Source organism: Siphateles boraxobius, unplaced genomic scaffold (genome assembly GCF_051911475.1).
Source record: "Siphateles boraxobius isolate OS27281-9 unplaced genomic scaffold, OSU_SipBor_1 12, whole genome shotgun sequence".
Lineage (NCBI taxonomy): Eukaryota > Metazoa > Chordata > Actinopteri > Cypriniformes > Leuciscidae > Siphateles > Siphateles boraxobius.
The window spans coordinates 22766626-22790088 of NW_027508722.1; the positions used below are offsets into that span (position 1 = coordinate 22766626).

General features: G+C 38.2%; 1 protein-coding gene across 2 annotated transcripts; it reads left to right on the forward strand.

Moving 5' to 3' along the window:
* Positions 1-121: 121 nt before the first annotated feature.
* Positions 122-23444, forward strand: ptpn3 (protein tyrosine phosphatase non-receptor type 3). 2 transcript variants are annotated; one of them, XM_077213428.1, is made up of 27 exons: positions 219-589; positions 1620-1688; positions 3288-3457; positions 4295-4402; positions 4534-4576; positions 7151-7229; positions 7327-7371; positions 8423-8475; positions 8703-8820; positions 8941-9028; positions 9139-9227; positions 9511-9574; positions 9752-9882; positions 9998-10123; positions 10395-10508; positions 10607-10694; positions 11972-12049; positions 12167-12223; positions 12307-12463; positions 12579-12742; positions 12844-12934; positions 15103-15164; positions 16530-16670; positions 17136-17264; positions 21294-21439; positions 21515-21650; positions 22508-23444. In XM_077213428.1, the coding sequence occupies exons 3-27, from the start codon at positions 3314-3316 to the stop codon at positions 22586-22588; spliced, it is 2532 nt and encodes an 843-aa protein (XP_077069543.1). In that variant the 5' UTR covers positions 219-589; positions 1620-1688; positions 3288-3313; the 3' UTR covers positions 22589-23444. The 2 variants fall into 2 exon arrangements, with proteins under 2 accessions (XP_077069536.1, XP_077069543.1); XM_077213421.1 differs by lacking the exon at positions 1620-1688 and having other exon boundaries at positions 122-589.
* The last annotated feature ends 19 nt before the right edge of the window (positions 23445-23463 follow it).

Consider the following 23463-nt stretch of genomic DNA (forward strand, 5'->3'; position numbering starts at 1 on the left):
CATGACCTTGAAGAGCACCTAAAAAACGTTTAAAACCCAGCCTGACTAGACTGAGAGACCAGTTAAGACCAGCAGCATGGTAAAAAAAAAAAAAAAAAAAAAAATTCTGACAGGATGAGCAGTTTTTTGGGGGGCTCAGGTGTGCTTTATTGAATCAGGGGCGGCAGGCAGCGCCCTAACGTCGTGCACACGCACCTGAGATTGCGCGCCCCCATGACATTCCTGAGAGTTCACGCACTACACGAATCACGCCTAGAAAGCAAGGCTTGTGTAAACTCGGAAGTCTCCATGTGTGGGTTGACAATCACATGTACATTAGGAAATTTGTGAAATGTGTGTTGTAATCACACTATCAGTGAGAAAAGAAACATAATAACAATATTGCTGCATGTTTAAGATATATATTGCGCTCGTGGTCAGCACAGTGACGACGTGATTGCCCTCCTGAAGGAACCCGGAGAAAAAAATAACATATTCCGGAAGTTTACCGACACCTGCAACTATGACCGCCTTAACTTGGAAACTTTTCTCTCTTCACGGGGACTAAGCACCACTAGCATCGCAGAGACATTGTGAACACCTCAAACAGGTAACTTTCTGACGCTTTTCTGTGCTATAGCTCTGCTTTATTTGGACTCTTGTGGGCTGAAGTAGGAAAATGCTAAATTATGTTTATTTGGCTTTAAAAAACAACAACAAATCTGTTCACTCTTGGTTTAAAAACATTGCGATAAAGCCCTAATAATTGTTGTTTCGTTTAATCTGATATATTTTTTCGAGCCAAAATGTTGGTGCAGGACAGTCTGTTGTCTCGTTCGGTTTCGTGACAGTTCGGTTCAGATATGCCCGAGCCCTAGCAGATCAGCGTGAACTTGAGTCAGAAATGCGAGACGTCACACCCAGAAAAGCCCGTGTCTCATACAGAAACTTTGAGTTGTTTTCTCGTGTTGAAATGTCCAGTCTTGCTTTCGTGTTTAAATTACATAACATAACGGTATTTGTGGTCGGAAAGGCCTTTGTTTTATGAAGTATTGTCATAAGTAAATACACTTCATTCCTCGTAAATATCGTCTATCAAATGAGCTCGAGCGTGTAACGTTAGCGCTTGGCAACTGAGCTACTGCTAAACATTAACCAGCCCAGACCGTTTCCAAACGTGTGAGTAAAAGTAAAACTTATATTTTAGCCCTCTGAAGTGTGTTTTAAATGTTAGAAAAGTTGTCAAAACCAGGTGAACGTCTCTCTAAGCCTGTTTAGAGTTAGGTCACTGTAATTTCCCTAGTCTCAGAGATATAACTTCTGCAATTGCAGAAGAGACCCGTAGAGCGTACAGGATCAGAATCTGGAAGGTCTGAATATAAAAGAGTGATTTTATGTTCAGTACTTTGAAGTAACTTCAGGCTGTTAACATGAATTGTCATAACAGTATCAAATAACTTAGTATTTGCATAGTACAACAGAATATGATTGTATCAAATTATCTAGCTTCTCTCTCACTCCCCATTTCCCTCAAATTACAAAGTAGCCTACTTCATTGATGTGAATGTTTTGCATATATTATTGCAAAAGCATCAACACACTCATGTTTACTTGTTTAATGCCAAATTTACTATTTAAAGGTGGCAAAGAAGCGCTTCTGAAGTGGCATATAATTGTCTTTACACAGACTGTTTCATTGATGCTCAGAGGTAATATAAACACATGGTACACACTGATACTAGGGTTGAGGTGGGTCAGAGCATAGTCTGTGTTTTATGCAGCATACACTTAAATTTGGCCAGGCTCAGAGCAGCCTGAATGGCTATATGAACATATGCCTTAAACGGGGACAGACTTGTATTGTTTTTACATGCAGCTAATTATAAATACTATGGGTGCTTCTTTCAACATCTGCATTTGATTACTTTCTTACAGTGTAGGACAATAGGGAATGAGATTTTCAATGTAATCCACTCTTTTACTATTCTATTTGTGGGCAGAGAAATTATGTCTCACTCTCAAACTCAGCAGGGAGAAACTTTCTTCTTCTTTCTCACCTCTTCAGGCAGTAAAATAGTCCACATTCCTGGACATTGCTGGGAGAAAAGAAGAGTGTGAAAAACAATGCAAGAACATGTTTAGACTTAGATAGTCTGACTGAGTGTGTGTGTGAGGAAGAAAAAAGGATGATTAAAGGGTTAGTTCACCCAAAAATTAAAAATCTGTCATTAATTACTCACCCTCATGTCGTTCCAAACCCGTAAGACTTTTGTTCATTTTCTGAACACAAATGAAGATCTTTTTGATGAAATCTGAGATTTCTGTCCCTTCATTGACAGCTTCAACTACCACTTTGACGCTTCAAAAAGTTCATAAAGAGATTGTAAAACTAATCCATATGAATTCAATTGAGAGGTTTAGTCCAAATTTTTTGAAGAGACAGTCGTTTGAAGAGATTGAATTTAGGATTTTATTCACATATAGACATAAACTCAACCTGTTGCGTAACACTCGAGAATGAACCTCATTGTTTCTACCCCAACTGATGTGCGAGTTGATGAATGTTTATATGTGAATAAAAGCCTCATCATATAAAGCGGTCTTGTCTCTTCAGAAAATTTTAACTAAACCAGTCAATTCATATGGATTAGTTTTACCATCTCTTTAAACTTTGAACTTGTTGAAGCATCAGTGGTTGTTGCTTAGCTGTCAATGGAGGGACTAAAAACTCTCATATTTCATCAAAAAGATCTTCATTTGTGTTCCGAAGATGAACGAAAGTCTGTTTTGGACAACATGAGGGTGAGTAATTATTGATAATTACAGTAATTAATTTTCATTTTTGGGTGAACTATCCCTTTAAGAGAGAATTAATGAAAATGCTTAAAAAGGGTCAGTTTTAATTCTGAAAGTTGATAACATCAAATCATGTAGTTCCATTCTGATGTCATCAATGCCTAAGGTGCCTCTCACACTTTAGCATGATAGACTGACTGTTTCTAAAATCACTAAATCTGTGATATTTTTTTTACGTCTTATTGTGGCATGTGTGTCATAGGCACTGTGCTGACAGGATGTATACTTACAGTTATAAGGTATTTGCTGAGGTCTCGTCATCAGATCAATATGTTTTTAAAATGTCCGTTGCACACGGTATTATATGCGCTGTATACATTTGTTTCATAACATTGGAACAGTATTCAGAAGTTCTATCATGCGTCACATTATTTTATTATAGGGAGTCATCATCACCTTCACATTTGGATTAAGTTCTTGTGTTTAACCTGTCTGATTCCTTGTTTTGGCAGGTGTGTATATATGAGAGTGTTAGGAGATGACATCCCCATGGTGCGTACTTGGAAACAAGATCACTGCTCTTGGACGTGCTGATCTGTCCAAACATACACACATGCCACGCTCTGGCCTACTGTGTGTAGTGCTCTTCCCTGATGGCACAACCCAAAATTTTACTGTCAGTGTGAGTATAAGAGTGTATACAGATGTGTTCGGATTGTTGGATGAGTTAATATGTCTGTCAAAGCCCTAGAGAGAGAGGTAATGTGCATGTGTTTATGAGCTTGCCTTTATTGGCAGTTAGAGGGTGGAGATGGATATTACACTGGTGCTTCTCTTCTCATGTTCCATATCGCACTGCTGCAACCTTGGCTTCATATTCTGAAGGACAACCACCCACCCTTACGTGCACACATGCATGTTTTTCAGACAGAAACATAGGTCAGTCATATAGGAGTCAACAGAATATAGGGTCTTAGACTGGATATTAGAAATAAGCGCAGAGGGACTGAGGACTCTGCTTGACAACTGTGGAGTAATGAGTTAAAATTAAGAAAGATTTATTTTATTTTTTTAGATGTTGATTCATGTTAATTTGTTTGTGATTAGGGCAGTTATTATTTGGATGATATTTGGCCATTTTGAGAGATTTTTTTGATATTGGCTGATAATAAAGTGACTTTACATCATAAAACATTTCTATTTTAAAAATATGAAGCAGCACAACTGTTTTTAACATCGATAATAATAATAATAAGTGTTTCTTGAGCAGCAAATCAGCATATTAGAATGATTTCTGAAGGATCGTCTAATTGGGCCCAAACCTTTGCAGTAGTGTTTTTAGTATTAATATCAGCATTAGGTATTGAAAAACCTATATTGGTTGACCACTACACACTTACAGTAATTTGATGTCATTGTAACCTATGTTAAACCATGTAGAATATGATCACTTTATAAAATATTGGTTTGGTAAACTGTTACAATTCCTAATGGGACAGCATGTGTTATTGCTTCACAGAAACACGATGCTGGTCATCTGCTTTTCAACTTGGTTTGTGAACACCTAAACATAGTGGAGAAACAGTACTTTAGCCTGCAGATCAGTGAGGACACATCCAGCTCTCCGGTAATTGAATGTGTGATTGTTTGCAAGTGAGCAAGAAGTGTTTCTTGCTGTGACCCAGAAATACAGAAATGTAATGCCCTGTCTTAAGAAACATGGTGGTTTCAGTGATAACTGATTATATGTCATTTCAGAGGTGGCTGGACCCCAACAAACCCTTTAAGAAGCAGCTGAAAGGTGAGATAAACTAGACACATACAGTTGGAAACCTGGAGTCAATGGGTTTGTTTGAGTGACAATTGTGTTGGAAAATCAGAATATTGGCTATTTCATTTTCCATGCACATTTCCCCTATTTTAATGTTTACTTTCCTCTTTGCCATCATTTAATGTTGATTTAAAGTTAAATTAAAAAACAATAATTTAAATAACACTTTAAATTTTTTAAGCCTGCAAGGTTTCTTTGACAACAGTGGATAAGCTAGAAGCGTTAATAAGTTCATACATCAGGAAATGGTTGGGAGTTCCACGCTGCCTCAGCAGAGTGGGACTTTATAGTAAAGGAATATTGCAGCTGCCAGTCTCTGCTTTAACTGAGGAGTTTAAGTGCGCCAAGGTCAGACTGGAAATGACTTTAGCAGAGTCACGCGACAAATGTGTAAGGGAGGCAGCTCCTGTGGTAAAAACTGGTAGAAAGTGGTCAGCAAAGAAATCTGTAGTAGAGGCAAAGGCTGACCTTCAAATTGGGGATATCGTGGGACAGGTACAGCATGGAAGAGGGGGTTTTGGGCTCAGTTTAGCTCCTCCTAAATGGCAGGATCGCCCAGGCGAGCAACCACCAAGAAAAGGTGCTAACACCAATTCTCGCCCAGGACAACTGGAAGCTGCTAGGGACTGGAAGATGCTGGCTGATCTTGATCAAAGGCTTATTTTTCCACCTGAGATTGCCACCAATCTAACCTACGACCAGATATTGTTTTGTGGTCTGGATCAGCACGCATTGTTCAACTGATAGAGTTAACAGTGCCATGGGAGGATGCGGTAGATGAGGCATATGAGAGGAAGAAACTGCGGTATGCTCATCTGGCCACTGAAGCAGAACAGCGAGCATGGAGAGTCCAGGTTTATCCAGTGGAAGTGGGTTGTCGAGGTTTTGTGGCACACTCTACAACCCGGTTCCTCAGAGACGTCGGATTCAGTGGCCAAGAGTTGCGTCGCACAGTAAAGAACTTATCTGAAGCAGCAGAAAGGAGCAGCAACTGGCTGTGGTTGAGACGGAAAGATTCTAGCTGGCTGTGTACAGGCCGCCATGCTACGGTTTCGTAGAATTTTTGAAAACTTGAAGAGTCTGTTGGTTTATTTGTATAGGTTGTATAGTAAATACAGTCATTACGTTCCTGTGTATATTGCGTGAATGACGGGTGGTTGGGCAGATATTGTGTTTTGCGGTAGGTGTAATGCCATACGGAACCGTTGCCACTGAAACTGCATATTAACGCACAAGTGGGGCTCGACAGCCTTAGTCAAACGGGTTGGCGCGTATGGTTTGGTTGCGGAGAGATTGTGAGTGTGGTTAGGTCTCAGCAGCGGGAGGGATGTAGAGGTCAGTAAGCTGGGCTGAGTTGAGTGGGGGACAGAGGGGGGTGACTGGGACACCAGTGTCACTGTCGAGCCCTCTTGAGGTGTCGTGGGCTAGTCGAAGAAACACTGAGGACGGAAGGTGCCCACTTGAAGACCCTAGAGATGTCCCCTACTCAGCTCAATCCGGACGGTTGTCATGGGGGGACCGCACTGTGGTTGCAGCTGTTGTGTTTGCTGACGCGTGTGAACACTAGACAGAAGGAGATTTACATCACCATATGGAAAGAAGCGTAAATGGATGGAGAAGCATAGGTTTTACTGTAAAGCTAGGTCTTAGTTGGTGCTTATCTTGGCGAAAGCCGAGTACAAATCAGCATGAAGTTTTAACATCTACTCTCGTGTAATGGAAATCTTAAATGTAATATTTAGCCATTCTTAAAATGACTATGTTTTTCAATTTGTACAATATCCTCTCCTACCCTGCTGGGACGCCTAAATTCACTTGAAGCATTTAAGATGATTTAGCTTTCCTTTTCACTTATTTTGACCAAATAATATAGCATGTAATATTGGTAAGATATCAGCCATAATATTAAAGTTTTTATCGGCTTATCACTCTGAACCATATTTTCATATATTGTGGATTTTACCATTTAATCCACATTCTTTAAAACTCTTGCAAAGAAATGCAGTTATGATACAGACAAAGGGTTGGTGGATATGTAGAACTCTGTGGAAATCTGCAGGGCTTTTCCGGGGAGCAGATTTCTTGCAGGCTTAGATATCAGTCACAGACATCACCATAATAAGAATGCACAGGTTTGATAAGTGTGTAACATGAGTTATATCATTTGAGCACAAAGAATTTTGTTTCTCCTAAAAGAGCATCGGGATACGCCTGTTTGTTTTCCTCATGAGAATTGGAGGTGGCTGATTTAATTAATCAACTTGCTTGAGTCATCAGATGTGACATGCATGCATTAAGACAGAGACGGTATTTACGCCTCACGCTTCAGTGCCTACAGTACCTGCTTTTTAAAGTCCAAATTATGATTTAATGGATTTGCTTAGATTTCTGGGAGATTGCCTAAACTTTTTTTAGAAGTAGTATGACACTGAGCTTACATTGAACTTTCATCAGTGAATATCTGTTGTCTGCACTATTTTTGTTTTGGGTCCTTTTCCTCTTACTGTGTCCTCTGCTTTCTCTCTCCCACTGTTATTCCCTCAGGTTCTGCTCCATACTTTTTAATGTTTAGAGTGAGGTTCTTCATCTCTGATCCAAACTCCCTCCAGCATGAGCAGACCAGGTACATCTCCCTGCTTATGTGCAAATGAGACAAATGTTTTATGTATTATTTATGTGTATAGAATGAGAGGTTTTCTGACCCTTATTTTGTTTTGCAGGCATTTTTATTTCTTGCAAATTAAGAAGGACATTTGTGAGGGGAGGTAAATGTTGATTTGCTTTTGCGTCTATACTGCTGTACAATTTTAAATTTAAAGTCTAATGCTTACAAAAGCTTAATTTATTGGACCAAAAATACAGTAAGAACATTAATGTTGAGCAATATTATTACAACTTAAAATAACTGCTTTCTATTTTAGTACATTTTTAAAATGTAATCTATTCCAGGGATGGCAAAGCTGAATTTTCAGCATCATTACTCCAGTCTTCAGTGTCACATGATGCTTTACAAACCATTCTAATATGCCGATTTGCTGTAGCAATGTTAAAAACACCTTCATTTTTTCAGGATACTTTGATGAATAGAAAACATAATTTATTTTAAATGGAAATCTTTTGTAATATTATAAATTGCTTACTGTCATTTGCTAAAAAAGTTCTAATTTCTTAAAAAAAAAAAAAACTTTGAACAGTAGTGTATTGTAGTTCTTGTACTTTCATATGACTGTAAATTACTCACTTTGTGCCATTATTTTGTGAGTTACTGAATGCGTGATGGAAATGAGAAAGTAATATCAAATTCTAACTGGAGATGAGTTTCTAAATGTTTTCATGTTATGGCTGATAAACGGCATAAATGGCAGATGTTATAAATGTATATTATATGCTACAACTGAATTTAGGTATCATAACATAATTTACATTTTAAAAGATAGATCACTATTAACTTTTTTTGAAATCTGCTTTGGAAAAAGTATTTTGTTAAAATATTTTTCAGAGGAATTATATATCTAATTTTTTTTTTTTTTAAATAGCATGAATTGAATGATCAAAAATACCAGCAACCCACATCATTATAGTAGATGCGGGATGCTGGTTGGATCATCCTTTAAAAACAGGTGATTCTGGTTATGGAGTAAAGCTCACACTGTATTGTGTATAAATAAGAATTATAATACACAGCTATGGACATTTAAATACCAAATACTGACTGACAATATGAATATATAATGTTGACAAATACTAATAAAAAATCACTGATGTCACAACAATATATTTTGTATCCCAAAATATCATGGTGTGTTTTTATTGCAGATTAAAGTGTCCTTTAAGCTCAGCTGTGGTACTGGCTTCTTACTCTGTTCAGTGTAAGTTGAGAAAATGAAACCACCTCACTTTGTGATTGGCAGCTCTGCCATAGAAACATCATTGATATTGCAGAGTATGTGTCTGTGCTTGGAAGAGGCGTGTGTCTTCAACAGGAATAAGCTGTTAATGGGTTAATGGCATTGTCAAAAATGAAGATTACTTTGCAAAGCACATACAATAACTGTTTCTCAAACATAGCATTTTAATACTCCTGTCTGATTGACAGCTGAGCTTGGAGACTATGTTTCTGAAACTCCTGCCGGATACCTCAGTCAGACCCATTTTCTCCCTGACCAAGACCAGGAGTTCCTTCTGAAAGTGGAGTCGCTGCATCCACAGCACAAGTATGTCAACACACACACACACACACACACACACACACACACACACACACACACACACACACACACACACACACACACACACGCACACAGAAAGTTAATAAATGTCTAAATGTGTTTCAGAGGTCTGTCTCAGAGTGAAGCTGAGCTGTGCTATTTGAATACAGCGAGAACATTAGACCTGTATGGAGTGGAGCTACATCACACTCAGGTACCGTTTGGGTTAAAAATCCTGCGTTTTCCATACTTCCAAAATGGCAAGAAATAATGGTTAATGTTAATAATGCTATTAATTAAAATTTCTCAAATCCCTGTCTATAGGATGTTAGCAACCCTGCCCTCTGGGTGGGGATTACATCAGGGGGCGTCGCCTTGTTTTGCCACTTAATTTGCTCCAGTTTTTTCCCATGGTGAGTTTTGACCAATCAGATCCTTTCTCGAATGTTTTAATTGCGTATATGCTTGATTTATGTCTTTATAGATATTCTTAAATGGATGTTTATAGCTATTATAAATTGTTTGAATCCATACTGTGATTATCATTACAATGGATGAGGTACAAACACTGCAGAAAAAGTATAATTACTGTTATTTGTGTAATTAAGAGTCTTGGAAACTATAACCCGTATTTTATTTCTGGTTTCCTTTGTTTTTAATGAGGAGCATGCTTTTTGTATGACTGCCTTTTTTCAGGATTAACATCATCAAAATTTCATTCAAAAGAAAAAGGTTCTTTGTCCACCTACGCCGGAAACATGTAAGATATCCATGCTTAATCATTCTCATCCTTTGAAACAAAAGCAAAATACAGGAATTACCATATTAAAGCCATATACTTAATGCCTCAAAGATGTTTAATACTGCAAAACCAACATCTCAGTTGTGTTTTATGTTGTGCTTTTCCTCATTTTATGTGTGTTTATATTTTATACAGGGTGAGCTAGGCAACCACGTGGTCTCTCTCTTAATGCCAACTTCACGTGCCTGTAAGAACGTGTGGAAATCCTGTGTGGACCACCATACGTTCTACAATAGGAAACCCTCTCACTCGACTTCAAAACTTAGGTACACAGGCAGAGTCACGACGTAGCCATTCTAAAAATTGCAGGAGTTAATTAGAGTTCATTGCTGCCTCCACCAAATGAGAGTGTGAGTTTAATGGCATTTATTTTTGTTCAAGCTCTATCCCTCTGTACCGAAAACTGATTGGTGAGAAAATGTTGAACCCTGCAGTGAGGTCCAACTCAATGGAACACCTAGAGACCAAGAGTCTACCCTCACGGTCACCACCCAACACGCCTAACTGGTAACAATGCTCAGATACACTCAAATTTATTTATTCTTTATAGCAATTAATAGCTATTTAATGTATTTTTTAGTCAGTAAGATTTAATTTTTTTTATGCTTTTAAAAAAATAACACTTAATATTTTTATTTAGCAAGATGCATTACATTAAACAAAAGTGACAGTAAAGACATTTATAATGTCACAAAAGAATAGTATGTAATATTAAGGTCTAGGTCTCATAAGGTTAATACAAGGTTTAGTGTCTTTATTGAATATATTATTTTTTTAGGCGGAGTCCTCGTTTGCGCCATGACGTCCGTAAGCCACGTCCATCATCTGTGGATAACCTGACAAATGAAATGACCTATGTGACTGAGAGTGAAGACGTGTTCTATACTTACAGGCAAATTTACTCTATATATGGAAATGCACACAGTCTTGCAACCATACATATGTATTCAATTGTACTTATGCTCATAGTAAATTTTTAAAACACTGAAGGAAAACTCAGGAGGAGGGGAGGACGAGTGGTAGTTGGTCTCATAGTGATGTCATCACCGAAGAAGATGAGTTGCACGTTTGGGATAAGGTGAGTGTTATTGTACATGTTAACCAATGATGCAAGATCAAGGGAAATGTGGTTCACTACAGGGTCTAACTTCAAAGCTTCCACGCATATCTTTTCAAAGGATCATTGCATTAAAATGAGTGGTTGAAATGAAGAAGGTCCCTGTGGCACATTTTACTGTGGAGTGTGGATTGTTGTGATTGATGGATAGGGCAGTTAAAAACTATTTTAGATCTGCAGATTATACAGAAATGCAGACAAGTGCTGTAATTTATTCCAGTAGACATTTCTTCAGGACAAGGCAGCAAAATGCGACCATTTTAAGTCATATTGAGGATGGAAAATGGCCATGCATGTGTATATTGCAAAAATTAATACATTTGTAATTTTGAGAGAATTTTTGTTCCTAAAAATTGGCTTAATTTTTTATATGTAAACTGAACAAAATCAGACATGCTCTTGACGGGTGTCATGAGATTCACCCTGGAACAGATTTAAATCTATTATAATCTGTGATGTGGTCAGGAGCACCGCTTGATTGGATTTCAGACAATCAAAACGATGCTGAATGCAACAAAAGGCTCAGGACCTAAACCACAGCACCAAAACAGCCAGCTTTCATAGCTAATGTCCCGTGTTTGTCTTTCTCACAAATCCAAACACTACACTGATACTACAGTCATGTTGATGAGTCACTGAAAATCTTATGAATTCTTTTTTTTTTTTTTAAGTCTGAGAAGACAATGAAAATATTTTTTTCACTGACTAGGGAAACAAGTTGTAGGATTTCAGAAACTTAAAAAATCAGTAATATTGAACTTTTTACAATTCTGTGCTATATCTATGACATACTGTATATTCTTCTTTTGAAGCAGAAAATGCTCTTTGGATCATTCTCAAATCATGCTGGAGAATATGATCATCACCTTGTCAGATCAAGCAGCTCAACTGCTGCTGTCATTAAAGAAACTAAACGAAGACATTCCATTCTGTTCATTTATTTTCACTCAAAATGACATGCTGATAGTATAATTTTGTATTTAAAAAAATCATTTTCATCAGTTGTCTTAGCCTGACAAAGTTTTGTCCAAAAGTCTATCAGTTTGTGTGCAAAACTGCTTAAAATGAGGTGGTCTATCAACAAAAGAAGAAAAATATTCTGAGGTCACATTAAAACCCTTGATTGTTGTTTGTATTATTTGCTGTTAGAATGTTGTGAACAATGTCTGAATATATGCTAGTATTTCATTATTTTGTAGCTAGCATTTTCTGAACCTTTTCCTGTCCTATGTGTACAGAGTGTGACCGCTGATGGAGATCTGCTGCTAATGAGGATCGGCCCAGACCAAGATGGGAAGTTTGGCTTCAACGTCAAAGTGAGTTGGTAGTGGTACATGATATAGTTTGCGTATTTATTATCGTTGCTCAAATTGTTTTACAATAGAGTTTTGTCTGGGAGATCATGTATCAGAATATTGTTGGCTAATATTTAGGGAGGTGTGGATCAGAAGATGCCGCTGGCCATCTCTCATGTTAACCCCGCATCTCCGGTAAGCCATAAAAATCCAGGCTCCTTGTGAATATGAATGGGTTGTTGGTTTTTATATTTGTACAAATATTGCCTATGTTGCAGGCTGGTCGCTGTGTGCCTCCACTGATGGAGGGAGATCAGGTGTTGTTGATAAATGGGCGGGACATTTCAGAACACACACATCAGCAGGTGGTCATGTTCATCAAAGCGAGCCGAGAGTCCCACAGCAAGGAACTTGCATTGCTGGTGCGCCGCAAAGGTGTGCACGTGTGTGTTTATATCTGGGCAAAACAAATGCGTTTTGATGGGGATTCATTGTTTTAACTTTTATATTTGACGTCCAATCAGAAATAGTAAACAGCGTTTGTTTGCAGGTGTTTCTTTGCGAGCCGAACCCACCCTACAGTTAGGTGAGGGTCTCACACTTCCGGGTCAGATATCCCCACTGTCCATCCAGCCGTCTGGAGAAACATTAGAGGAGTCCATGACTCGTCTGGAGAGGGGGTTGGTCACTGGCACGCTGCTTCTGCACTTTGAGGTTGGGGCATGGGAACATTTTACAGCATGTCTCAGGTTGGCGTGTGTGTGCATTGCTGATAATTGTCATCCGTGCATGTATGTGTGTTTTGCTACTCTCAGAAGTTGTACAGGAAGAAAGAGGGAATGTTAATGTCTTGTGCAAGGCAGTCTGAGAATATGGACAAGAATCGGTACAAAGATGTATTACCATGTAAGTTGTATTGCTTTTTCTGCCAAACAAGAACATTTACCACATGCTAAAATTAATAATTGCGCCATGTAACTCCTACTATGTTCATAATATAGCTAAGGAATGAGTGTTATTTCTTCTACAAAATGAGTAGGGGAGCGCGGGGCACAACCTAACGCGGGGTTAAATGTAACGCGGACCTTTTACATAATTAGTCAGGATCAAGCGGGGTGTGTTTACGCTCTTTTTCTCCTGCTGCCAGAAGACGCTCTCCCGCGAATTTGTGGAAAGTTTTGATAAGATTTCGTGAAGATACTGGACAAAGAGTGTTTTGACACCATGCAAGTAAATTTTTTCATCATAGGTTTTTTTCGGTTTCTGAGTGTGGTGTGTACGTCACCAAATCTAACTTTATCTGACATTAATCACTGTCTTGTTGGCTAAAACGTAGCACAGTTTTGAAACATGTCAGCAACTCCTAGCAACTGTTAGCTAGGCTTAAAATATTTTTTACACAGCGGGGTTAGTTGTAGCACAGTGTTACAACTAAGCCGCCAAGTGTACAATGATAATCAAATGAAAACGGGAGCCACACAACGTTTCAGGTTTGAGTATTTATTTATATAAATATATTTAACTTTGTTGGACTTTCACAAACAATGTTGGAATTATTATTTATTTTTTTAGTTTACTATGCTTTGATCACTTGTTTAGCCTGTTTTTAATGCAATAAACCATTAACATTTTATTTTAAGCTCGTTTTTATTATTTTTACTGTTAAAAATAATTTTACATGCAGCTGCCACACACAAATGTAAATTCAATTGCAATTACAATATTTGATGATTTTATTTATTTATTTATTTATTGCAAAACTGTGCAGCCCTTTCCTATATCTCTATCCATGATATTGATCCATAACAGAATGATGATTGGATTAGGGATGGATGTATGAATATCTATCTATACAGATGCACAAACAATATCAAACTATACAGATACAATAGTACTGAATGATGTGTGTTTCACACAAGTGTTACAACTAACCCCTGTCTGTTACAATTAACCCCGCATATGGGGTAAGCTATAACATTTAGACTTCTGTCACTTTCAGTGCAACTGTACGAAAATGGTAGCTCCTAGAAAAAAACTTTAAGTGTTCATTTGTAGCAGAGATGTCTATGTTCCTTGTGTAAAAAGAAAGATGAATCTAACTTAATTATTTTTTTAATAATTGAGCCAAAACCAAAATGTGTTAGGTTGTGCCCCGCTCTCCCCTACTTTTATGGCTGAGTTGACAATATTGTATTCTAGATTATAATCGATCTTCATTTTGATGAACCAATATCGATTCTTAAATCACAAGATCGATCTTGTGCTGAAAATTAAATGTCATTTTCACGCTCTTTAATGTGCATCTCTGTAGCAGCCATAATTTTAGCCATAGTTTATATTTCAACAACAAATTGGAGTAGAAACATAATTATATAATTATAAAGTTATATAAAAACTGCTTTATGTGCAATTTAAATGTTTGTATACAAATACTTTTTGTTGTTGTTGATAATTTCATAAAAATAAAATAGTGTATAAAATAAAAATAAATATTGAATTAATAGTTTATGTAAACCTGTATGGTTTACAGCATTGGTTGAGTTTTTCCTTAAAAAATTATCCAAATGTATCTATATTGAAACGAAAATCGATTTGTGAAATCTGTTTCAATACCCAACCCTAGTTATTTTAAATACATTAAAACTTCAAGCTATGTAAGTCACGCAACCTGACTTACAAAGTAAGTCACTTTAGATAAAGCAAAATGTAATGTAAGCTAGGTGCTTTGCGCCATAGCTGTTACACTATCTTGTATTTAAGCATGGCTTGAACATGGTATTGAACAGCATCCAGGACTGTAACTTTCCATTTATAATCGATAATTAACACGTTTTTGGGGGGTTTGAAAGTTCAAAGAAACATTTGAAAGTTCAAAAAGAGCATTCAAAATAACATTTGAAAATTCAGCAAAGTTTTATTTTACAACAAGAGAGTGGCTACTGGATGACCATGATAAGATTGAACAAAGCTACCACACTAGATTAGATTAGGGCTAAGGTCAAACGTGTCATTTTATTCATTTGTTTATAAGCTTTCGATTTTCGAATGAGGCATAATGCATAATTTTCTTTCAGATGACCTCACCAGGGTGGTGCTGCAGGAGGGGGATGATTACATCAATGCCAGTCATGTGAAGGTATGGAACACTATCGGTCTACTTCATTTTATTTCTATTTAAAGTGCCCCTATTGTGCTATTTTAAAGTTTCCTAATGTTGTTTTGGAGTCTCCTACAACATGTTTACATGCATCAAAGGTAAAAAAACTGTTTAATTTTCTCATAATATACATTTGCACATCACCACATTTTCAATGATTCTCAAACGACTAATCAGATGAATCAATCTCTCTAAATCCCTCCTTTCCGTGAGCTACTCTGCTCTGATTGCCCAGACAGCTCAGTCTGTTGCGATTGGTCTACCGTGTACAGCGTGCGTTGAAAACAAAAACGCCCATTGCCATAACAACGTCAGCTGTCCTGAGGCTTCCTACACCGTAAACTAAACACAGTAACGAACAATGACCATTTTACCATGTCAATCCTAGCGCGAGTCCGATGATGAAACATTGGAAGAACTATTCATTCAACCCGAACCTCCATTGCAAGGACGACTTGAGCAGGACGTTTCTCAGTGATGCGCTACTCAGTTTAAGGTACATTATGAGATGTTGCAACTGTAATTCCTTACCATCAGCATTAACAAGTGCATGTCCATACACAACCCGATTATTTTACTTGTTCTTATTTATTTACCAAGTATTTTTCTAATTTATTGCAGTGAACATGTGGAAACTGTATCAATAACAGCGCATACATTAGCCGAGCACTTGCATGAATGACTGATGTAACAAAAATGTTGGTAAAACATTTGCTCCATGCTTCATCTTTCCTGAAAGTAGTGAACGACAGACAATCTGCATTAATAGACAAAGTTTTAGGTAATGGTGGCCCACAACTGATTAGCAGAAGTATTTCAGTTAAGAGAGTAATAATGTGAGTTAACCAGTTAGCAGCAGGGGACCAACACAATATAAAAACTAAAACTAAGTATTTTGAACACCATCTTTCAAGAGCAAGCGGTTTGCGAATACTACATATAACTCCCAAGATTTGAGAAGCAGTCGTCAGTAAAATAAAGGGAACACAGCAAAAGTTTAGGATTACACTGCTGTGGTAAAGATACATTTTAACCACTGATTCTTCACATGTTCATCCTTGGGCAGTGTAAAAAAAACTGACAGTAACTATATATTATAGTTTCAGATTTAAAACTTTGCAGGAAGTTTTCATTCAGTTAGAGCTATGTTACACACTACATGGAAGGGCATTTTCAAAAATCCATAATAGGGGCACTTTAATATTACATTTTTCATTGTTTTTTTTTTAATTTGTGAATAGAAAAATTATGGATTTGGGTGACATATTGAAGATGTGTGTGTGTGTGTGTGTGTGTGTGTGTGTGTGTGTGTGTGTGTGTGTGTGTGTGTGTGTGTGTGGTCAGACTGAGCCAGCAGGTTGTATTTTGAGGTACATAGCAGCTCAGGGTCCACTGCCGCACACCTGTACACACTTCTGGAGGAGTGTGTGGGAGCAGGACGTCAGTGTCATCATCATGCTAACTACACTGACTGAGAGAGGACGGGTACTTCAACACATTTGCACACACGTGTTCTCCACACACATGAAATGAAAATGGTTAAATACTACACACAATGTGAGTTACAATGTACTGCAATATTAATAAACATGAACATTTCAGACACGCGCACACACACACACACACACACACACACACACACACACACACACACACACTCACTCACTTTTATGACAAAAAGGCACTTACAAACAGGCGCGCACACATAACACCTAATCAGACGATACCCATCACACACCTCCAGTCCCCCCAAGGACAGCTTATTGTGAGTTCCGTATTCTTTGGCTTGGCTTGACTGTTGCTTGGTAACCAAGCACTCTGCATTCTTTTCCAAAGGGATGATTTAATAAACTCTGTGTGTGAGGGAGGGAGAGAGGGAGCACAATTGGTTTTTTTATTTATTTATTTTATGCTGTGCTGTGCTCAATAATCTCTCTTCCATTTCCACAGACCAAGTGCCACCAATACTGGCCTCATCCCCCTGAAGCGAGGGATTATGGGTATCTTCAAGTGTGCTGTCACTCAGAGGAGTGTAACCTGGCATACGTTACTCGAAAACTAACACTCACAAATACTCAGGTAACAATAACAGCGTACATAGTTTTAAACGGACACCACCCCTGTGAGGAGCAGTAAGAAAAATCATGTAGCATACAACGCTCACTGAATATACACTGTTAAAGACCACTTGCATTCAAAATGAGAGTTTGTTGCTTATTTTAGGCCATCTATATGCTTGTGTCCTTTTAAAAGTTGAAAAAAAGCACATTTAGCATATGTACTAAACTTAACAATTAAACTTAACAATCTTTACCCTTCAGAAAACATCATGCTACACTAATTATATGTATCCAATCAAATGCTCTGTAAATTGAGAATGTCCCTCCCTCTAATACCACCAGCCACAACTAGCAGGTAGTAAATCATAGACTGAAAGCACACTTCTACAACTACTTCTACTCGCATACTATTATTCTTATACTATATCTTTATAAGGGAAACATTGTATGAGCTAGCCACAAACCATGGCAAAATTCTGAATATTACTAGCTCACTGCTTTTAATATTTTTATAGAATAAGCAGAAATAGTAAGAGTACCATGCTTGAACAATAGACAAAAACCTTGACAATATTCATAATAGCACACTAGCATGCTCTTTTTCTTATATTATATCTTTATAAGAGAAAAATAATAGTGTACTTGTACGTTAGTCACAAAATATGGATGAGTTCAGAATAACATATTAGCATACCAATACTATTCTTATACTATATATGACAGAAGTACTAGGAGTATATAAGTAAGAGAATGAGTTATATATATGAGTTATAGAAAGAAATGGCAAAAGTAGTTGGACATCCAGTCACAGTTCAAAGTGGTGATATGACCTTCCAAACTTCCTGCTTCAACAGGAAAGGCATCACAAGAGAGAAAACCTCACTTGTCAAGCAATTTTATGGTATTACACAGTTATTACACATTACACAGTTGTTTTGTGTAATAGGGGCAGTCATGGCCTAATGGTTAGAGAGTCAGACTTATAACTTGAGGGTTGTGGGTTTGATTCTCAATACTGGAAAACGACTGAGGTTTTGAACCCCCCTATTGCTCCCCGGGTGCCACAGCAAAAAAAAAATGGCTGCCCACTGCTCCAGGTGTGTGTGTGTGTGTGTGTGTGTGTGTGTGTGTGTGTGTGTGTGTGTGTGTGTGTGTGTGTGTGTGTGTGTGTGTGTGTGTGTGTGTGTGTGTGTGTGTGTGTGTGTGTGTGTGTGTGTGTGTGTGTGTGTGTGTGTGTGTGTGTGTGTGTGTGTGTGTGTGTGTGTTTTCACTACTCACTGCTCCTAATGTGTGTACACTAAGTTGGATGTGAAATGCAGAGGACAAAATCCTGTGTTTTTAATCCTAGTCTTATTTTTGGCAAAATTCTGTCAGTCCTTACCTATCATGCTAAAGTTTGTTTAATGTTTCATTTAAAACAGAAATTTGGCTTTAAGCTTCTTTATGTGAAAGCTTGATGTGTGAGAGAGAGAGAGAGAGAGAGAGAGAGTGTCAACATGTGGGTGTGTTTATTTGCAATGGTAAACATGGCAAGCAGGTCACGTACCGCTCTGTTCCAGAGGATGGGACCGTGCGTGTACATGTACATTCACATACATGCTCACACTTTCACAAACAATCTATCATTGCTGGAGAACAGAGACCCATCTGTTGTCTCTGTTGGTGGGAGTTAATCTCAGCACGGACAGCAGACGGAGGTTACATCACACATTTGTTGCCATATAGGGTATGTGTGTGTGTCTGAGATGAAAAAAATAAAGAAAAGGAGAGAGGAAAGAGATGATTGGGGGGTACAGGAAAAATGCCAGTGAGTGAGTGTTCATACCACACAGATTGCAAACCAATTATTCCTTTCTGCCCGATTTGTCACCACAACTGAATTATTTTTTTCCACTTTGGCCTTCAGACTGTGACTCATATTCAAGAACTTAAAGATCACTTCTTCTCTTTCAGCTACTTGTAAGATCATGATAGAGCTGAAGGGGAAATTAAAATGTCAGTGTATTTAGGTAATTCTGAGCAGAAATGGTGTTTTAAAGAATGACAGGATTCTGGGGCCTCATTTATAAAATGTATCATCAATCTGATTTGACTCTAAATTCAATGGATTTCATCCTACGTCAAAAGTGAGGAACAAAATAGGATTTATAAAGGCAGAAACTGATGTGAAAAGTATCTTCTATGCCTTATGCCAACAGAAAAGCATGTGTACGAAGTTTTTGCACTCATATGACAGTATTTAATAGAATTATAATAATAATATAAAAAATATATATAAAATTCTTGATAATTAAAGGCAAGGTAGTAGATAAAACATTCTTCATTAATGGTGAGGCAATACCAACAGTTTCTGAAAAGCCAGTGAAGAGTCTTGGGAGATGGTACGATGGGGATCTAAAGGACACAGTTCGAGTGGGAGAAGTTAGACGACAAGCAGTGGAAGGGTTGAAGAGCATAAACAACTGCGCTCTACCAGGCAAACTAAAACTCTGGTGCTTTCAGTTTGGTCTACTGCCGAGGTTGCTGTGGCCAATGACTGTGTACTTTCTGTGAAAGGTTTCTTTGACAACAGTGGATAAGCTGGAAGCGTTAATAAGTTCATACATCAGGAAATGGTTGGGAGTTCCACGCTGCCTCAGCAGAGTGGTACTTTATAGTAAAGGAATATTGCAGCTGCCAGTCTCTGCTTTAACTGAGGAGTTTAAGTGCGCCAAGGTCAGACTGGAAATTACCTTAGTAGAGTCACGCGACAAATGTGTAAGGGAGGCAGCTCCTGTGGTAGAAACTGGTCAAAAGTGATCAGCAAAGAAATCTGTGGAAGAGGCAAAGGCTGCCCTTCAAATTGGTGATATCGTGGGACAGGTACAGCACGGAAGTTGGTTGTCGAGGATTTGTGGCACACTCCAAAACTCGGTTCCCCAGAGACGTCGGATTCAGTGGCCAAGAGTTGCGTCGCACAGTAAAGAACTTATCTAAAGCAGCAGAGAGGAGCAGCAACTGGCTGTGGTTGAGACGGAAAGATTCTGGCTGGCTGTGTACAGGCCATCACGCTACGGTTTCGGAGAATCCTTGAAAAACTCGAGTCTGTTTATTTGTATAGTCTGCATAGTAATTACAGTTATTATGTTCCTGTGTATTTTGCGTGAATGAGGATTGGTGTTTGGACAGATATTGTGTTTTGCGGTAGTATGCCATATGGAACCGTTGACACTGATCCTGCTTTAAACGTCAGCAGTGGGGCTCGACAGCCATAGTCAAATGGGTTGGCGCGTATGGTCGGGTTGCTGAGAGAGATTGTGATTAGGTCACGTGTGAACTACGAGGAAGCAGCAAACCTCAGCAGCGGGAGGGATGTAGAGGTCAGTAAGCTGGGCTGAGTTGAGTGGGGGACGGAGGGGGGTGACTCTGGGACGCCAGAGTCACTGTCGAGCCCTCTTGAGGTGTCGTGGGCTAGTCGACGAAACACTGAGGACGGAAGGTGCCCACTTGAAGACTCTAGAGATGTCCCCTACTCGGCTCAATCCAGACGGTTGTCAAGCTGATCCACTGGGGAGACTGCACTGTGGTTGCAGCCATTGTATGTGCTGACGCGATTAACACCACACAGAAGGAGATTCACATCACCATTTGGAAAGAAGCGTAAATGGATGGAGAAGCATAGGTTTTACTGTAAAGCTAGGTCTTAGTTGGTGCTTATCTTGGCGAAAGCCGAGTACAAATCAGCATGAGGTTTTAACATCTACTCTCGTGTAATAGAAATCATTAATCAATTATGAAAATGTAAAGTGAATAGGCAAACACCATAAACATTAATATTATTTTATGGTAATTACGTCACTTAAATTTCTTAATTAGATTGATTTATATTTATTGCGAAAAACCTTAATGCTCTCATTCTAGGAATATTTCATATAAATATCCTTCTGCAAAAGGCAAAGCACAGGCATGTTTAGACTTGTCTGCTTTTTTGCAAACTCGTTCAAGCATTGTCTTGCACTCAGCCTGTCTCTCTCTATCTCTCTCTATCTCTCTCTCTCTCTCTCAACAGTCGGGACAGCAGCGCTCAATCACTCATTTGCAGTATGTTGCCTGGCCAGATCATGGGGTACCAGAAGATTCCTCAGACTTCCTGGATTTTGTCCAGTCAATGAGAAGTATGAGAGGGGAGTCGGTGCCTCTTATGGTCCACTGCAGGTGAGGGGACTTCCAGCACACAGACACACAGATGTTATCAGATGCTCATCTTACCGAGAGAATGTTTTTCTGCAGTGCTGGAATCGGGCGGACTGGTGTTTTGATCACCATGGAGACCGCCATGACACTGATGGAGAAGGAAAAGCCAGTGTATCCCCTAGAGATCATTACATTCATGAGAGAACAGAGGGCGATGCTGGTTCAGACATCGGTACAAACGCACACACAGACATTCCAAAAAGTTAAAGTTGAAATGCGTCATTTGACACCAACAAACAGTTTTTCAAAAGTTTCAAATGTTCTCTCTGTTAACAAACTGATAGTTTCACCTCAAACTCATAATTGGTTAAGCCAATGTCAGTCTGTCCAGCCCAGTTGATCCATTAAAAAAACAGATCACAATTCCTTTTGATGCCATGTAATGCATGAATTATTAATTCACAAAGATTTATATCTTGTCAGTAATTAAGAAATGTAACGGCTGTATCTGAATATCCATACTTTCCTACTATATGATAGGTGAATTTAAAATAAAATAATTAAAATAAAAATGTTTATATGCAAAAGGTGTAGCATGTCCAAATTCATAGTATTTATAAAATAGTAGGCAAAAAGTACCTACTACTTCTGCATCAAATGGACTCATTTACTATCCCATGAGGCCATGGGAGATGAGTTGTGCATGCCAGTGAAACGACACAATTCATCTATGTCACATGACAATGACACAGAAGTAGTACGTTCGGATTACTTTCACTCAACATACATACTATATACAACATACTTTAGCAGTCGCAAAGTAAGTACTTATTATTATAGTAAGAAGAACCTACATAGAGACTACATGATATTTGGATGCAGCCAATGACATATAAAGAGAAAGGTCATTTAGAACTATAGGAGAGTGTCCAATGTGATCACTCATGGTGGTTTAGATGTAACATCATACCCTGAATGTTTAAAAGGACGTTTGGATCTGTCTACTGGATCAGGAGTTTGAATATCTTAAACTGATTTTATTGGATGTACTGTCATTACTTATGCTGTGTGTGCATGGTTGTTTTCCAGTGCCAGTTCACCTTTGTATGTGAGGCCATTCTGAGGGTGTACAGAGAGAGATTCAAACAGAGCTCAACACCTAATAGTTGATGAGAAGAGAGGGACAGTAGAGGAGTTTTTAAAAACAGAATTGAAGGAAGAAGCTCCGCTGCTGTGATCCGACTGTCAATAAAGATGGATGAAAACAGGACAGGGAGTAGAGGGTGTGTCTGGAATCTGGATAAAGATGGATGGACAATCTCTTCTATTGCTGTGGCTCTCCTGACAGCTGTGCGGATCAAGGAAGAACATAAAGCACTTTGACATGTATAAGCTTATAGGACCCCACTGCACACATGCTTTCTCTTTCTCTGTCCCACATACACACCAATTGCTATATTTGGGCGAATCTCACAAAATCAGTCAAGATATGTTCAGGTCACATTTGACCCCAAACCAGAGACTTTTTCTCTCTTTTTTGCCGAAATTGCGTAAAATAAAAACATCTACTTTAAGAACTCTTGGTTTTCTCTCTTTATTTGTAGAACAATTAAGCAAGGTCCTGCCTTTGCCCTTAGCCTTTTTCTAACTGTGTTAGTTATGTAATGTTTTTTGCAAATATTTAAAGTCAATCAATCAATTTTAATTAGAGGTTGTACAAAAAATGCTATGATGATGAATGAATACTTTAAAATGTATATACAATTTTGTTTTTCATGTTACAGTAATATGAATGGGACTTTGTATTTTATGAGAAATGGGGGAGCTTAATTGCCCTGGAAATAATGCCACAATGTGAAAATAACTAAAGCTGCAAGGACCTTATAAATTCTGTTTTCCTTTTGATTTTGGTGGTAAAATGTAACCTGGACACTACTTTGTGAAATCGACTAGTACATCAACAAATCCACTACTAGAATGATTAAATTCCCCTCTGTTAATAAATAAATAAAATGTCTCATTCTTATCACGTTGTGACTCTTCTC

Coding starts and splice junctions, on each gene's coding strand:
- ptpn3 (XM_077213421.1), top strand. CDS start 3,314: ATGACATCCCCATGGTGCGTACTTGGAAACAAGATCACTGCTCTTGGA. Junction 4,403..4,533: donor AGGACACATCCAGCTCTCCG/GTAATTGAATGT, acceptor ATGTCATTTCAG/AGGTGGCTGGACCCCAACAA. Junction 12,224..12,306: donor ATGTTAACCCCGCATCTCCG/GTAAGCCATAAA, acceptor CCTATGTTGCAG/GCTGGTCGCTGTGTGCCTCC.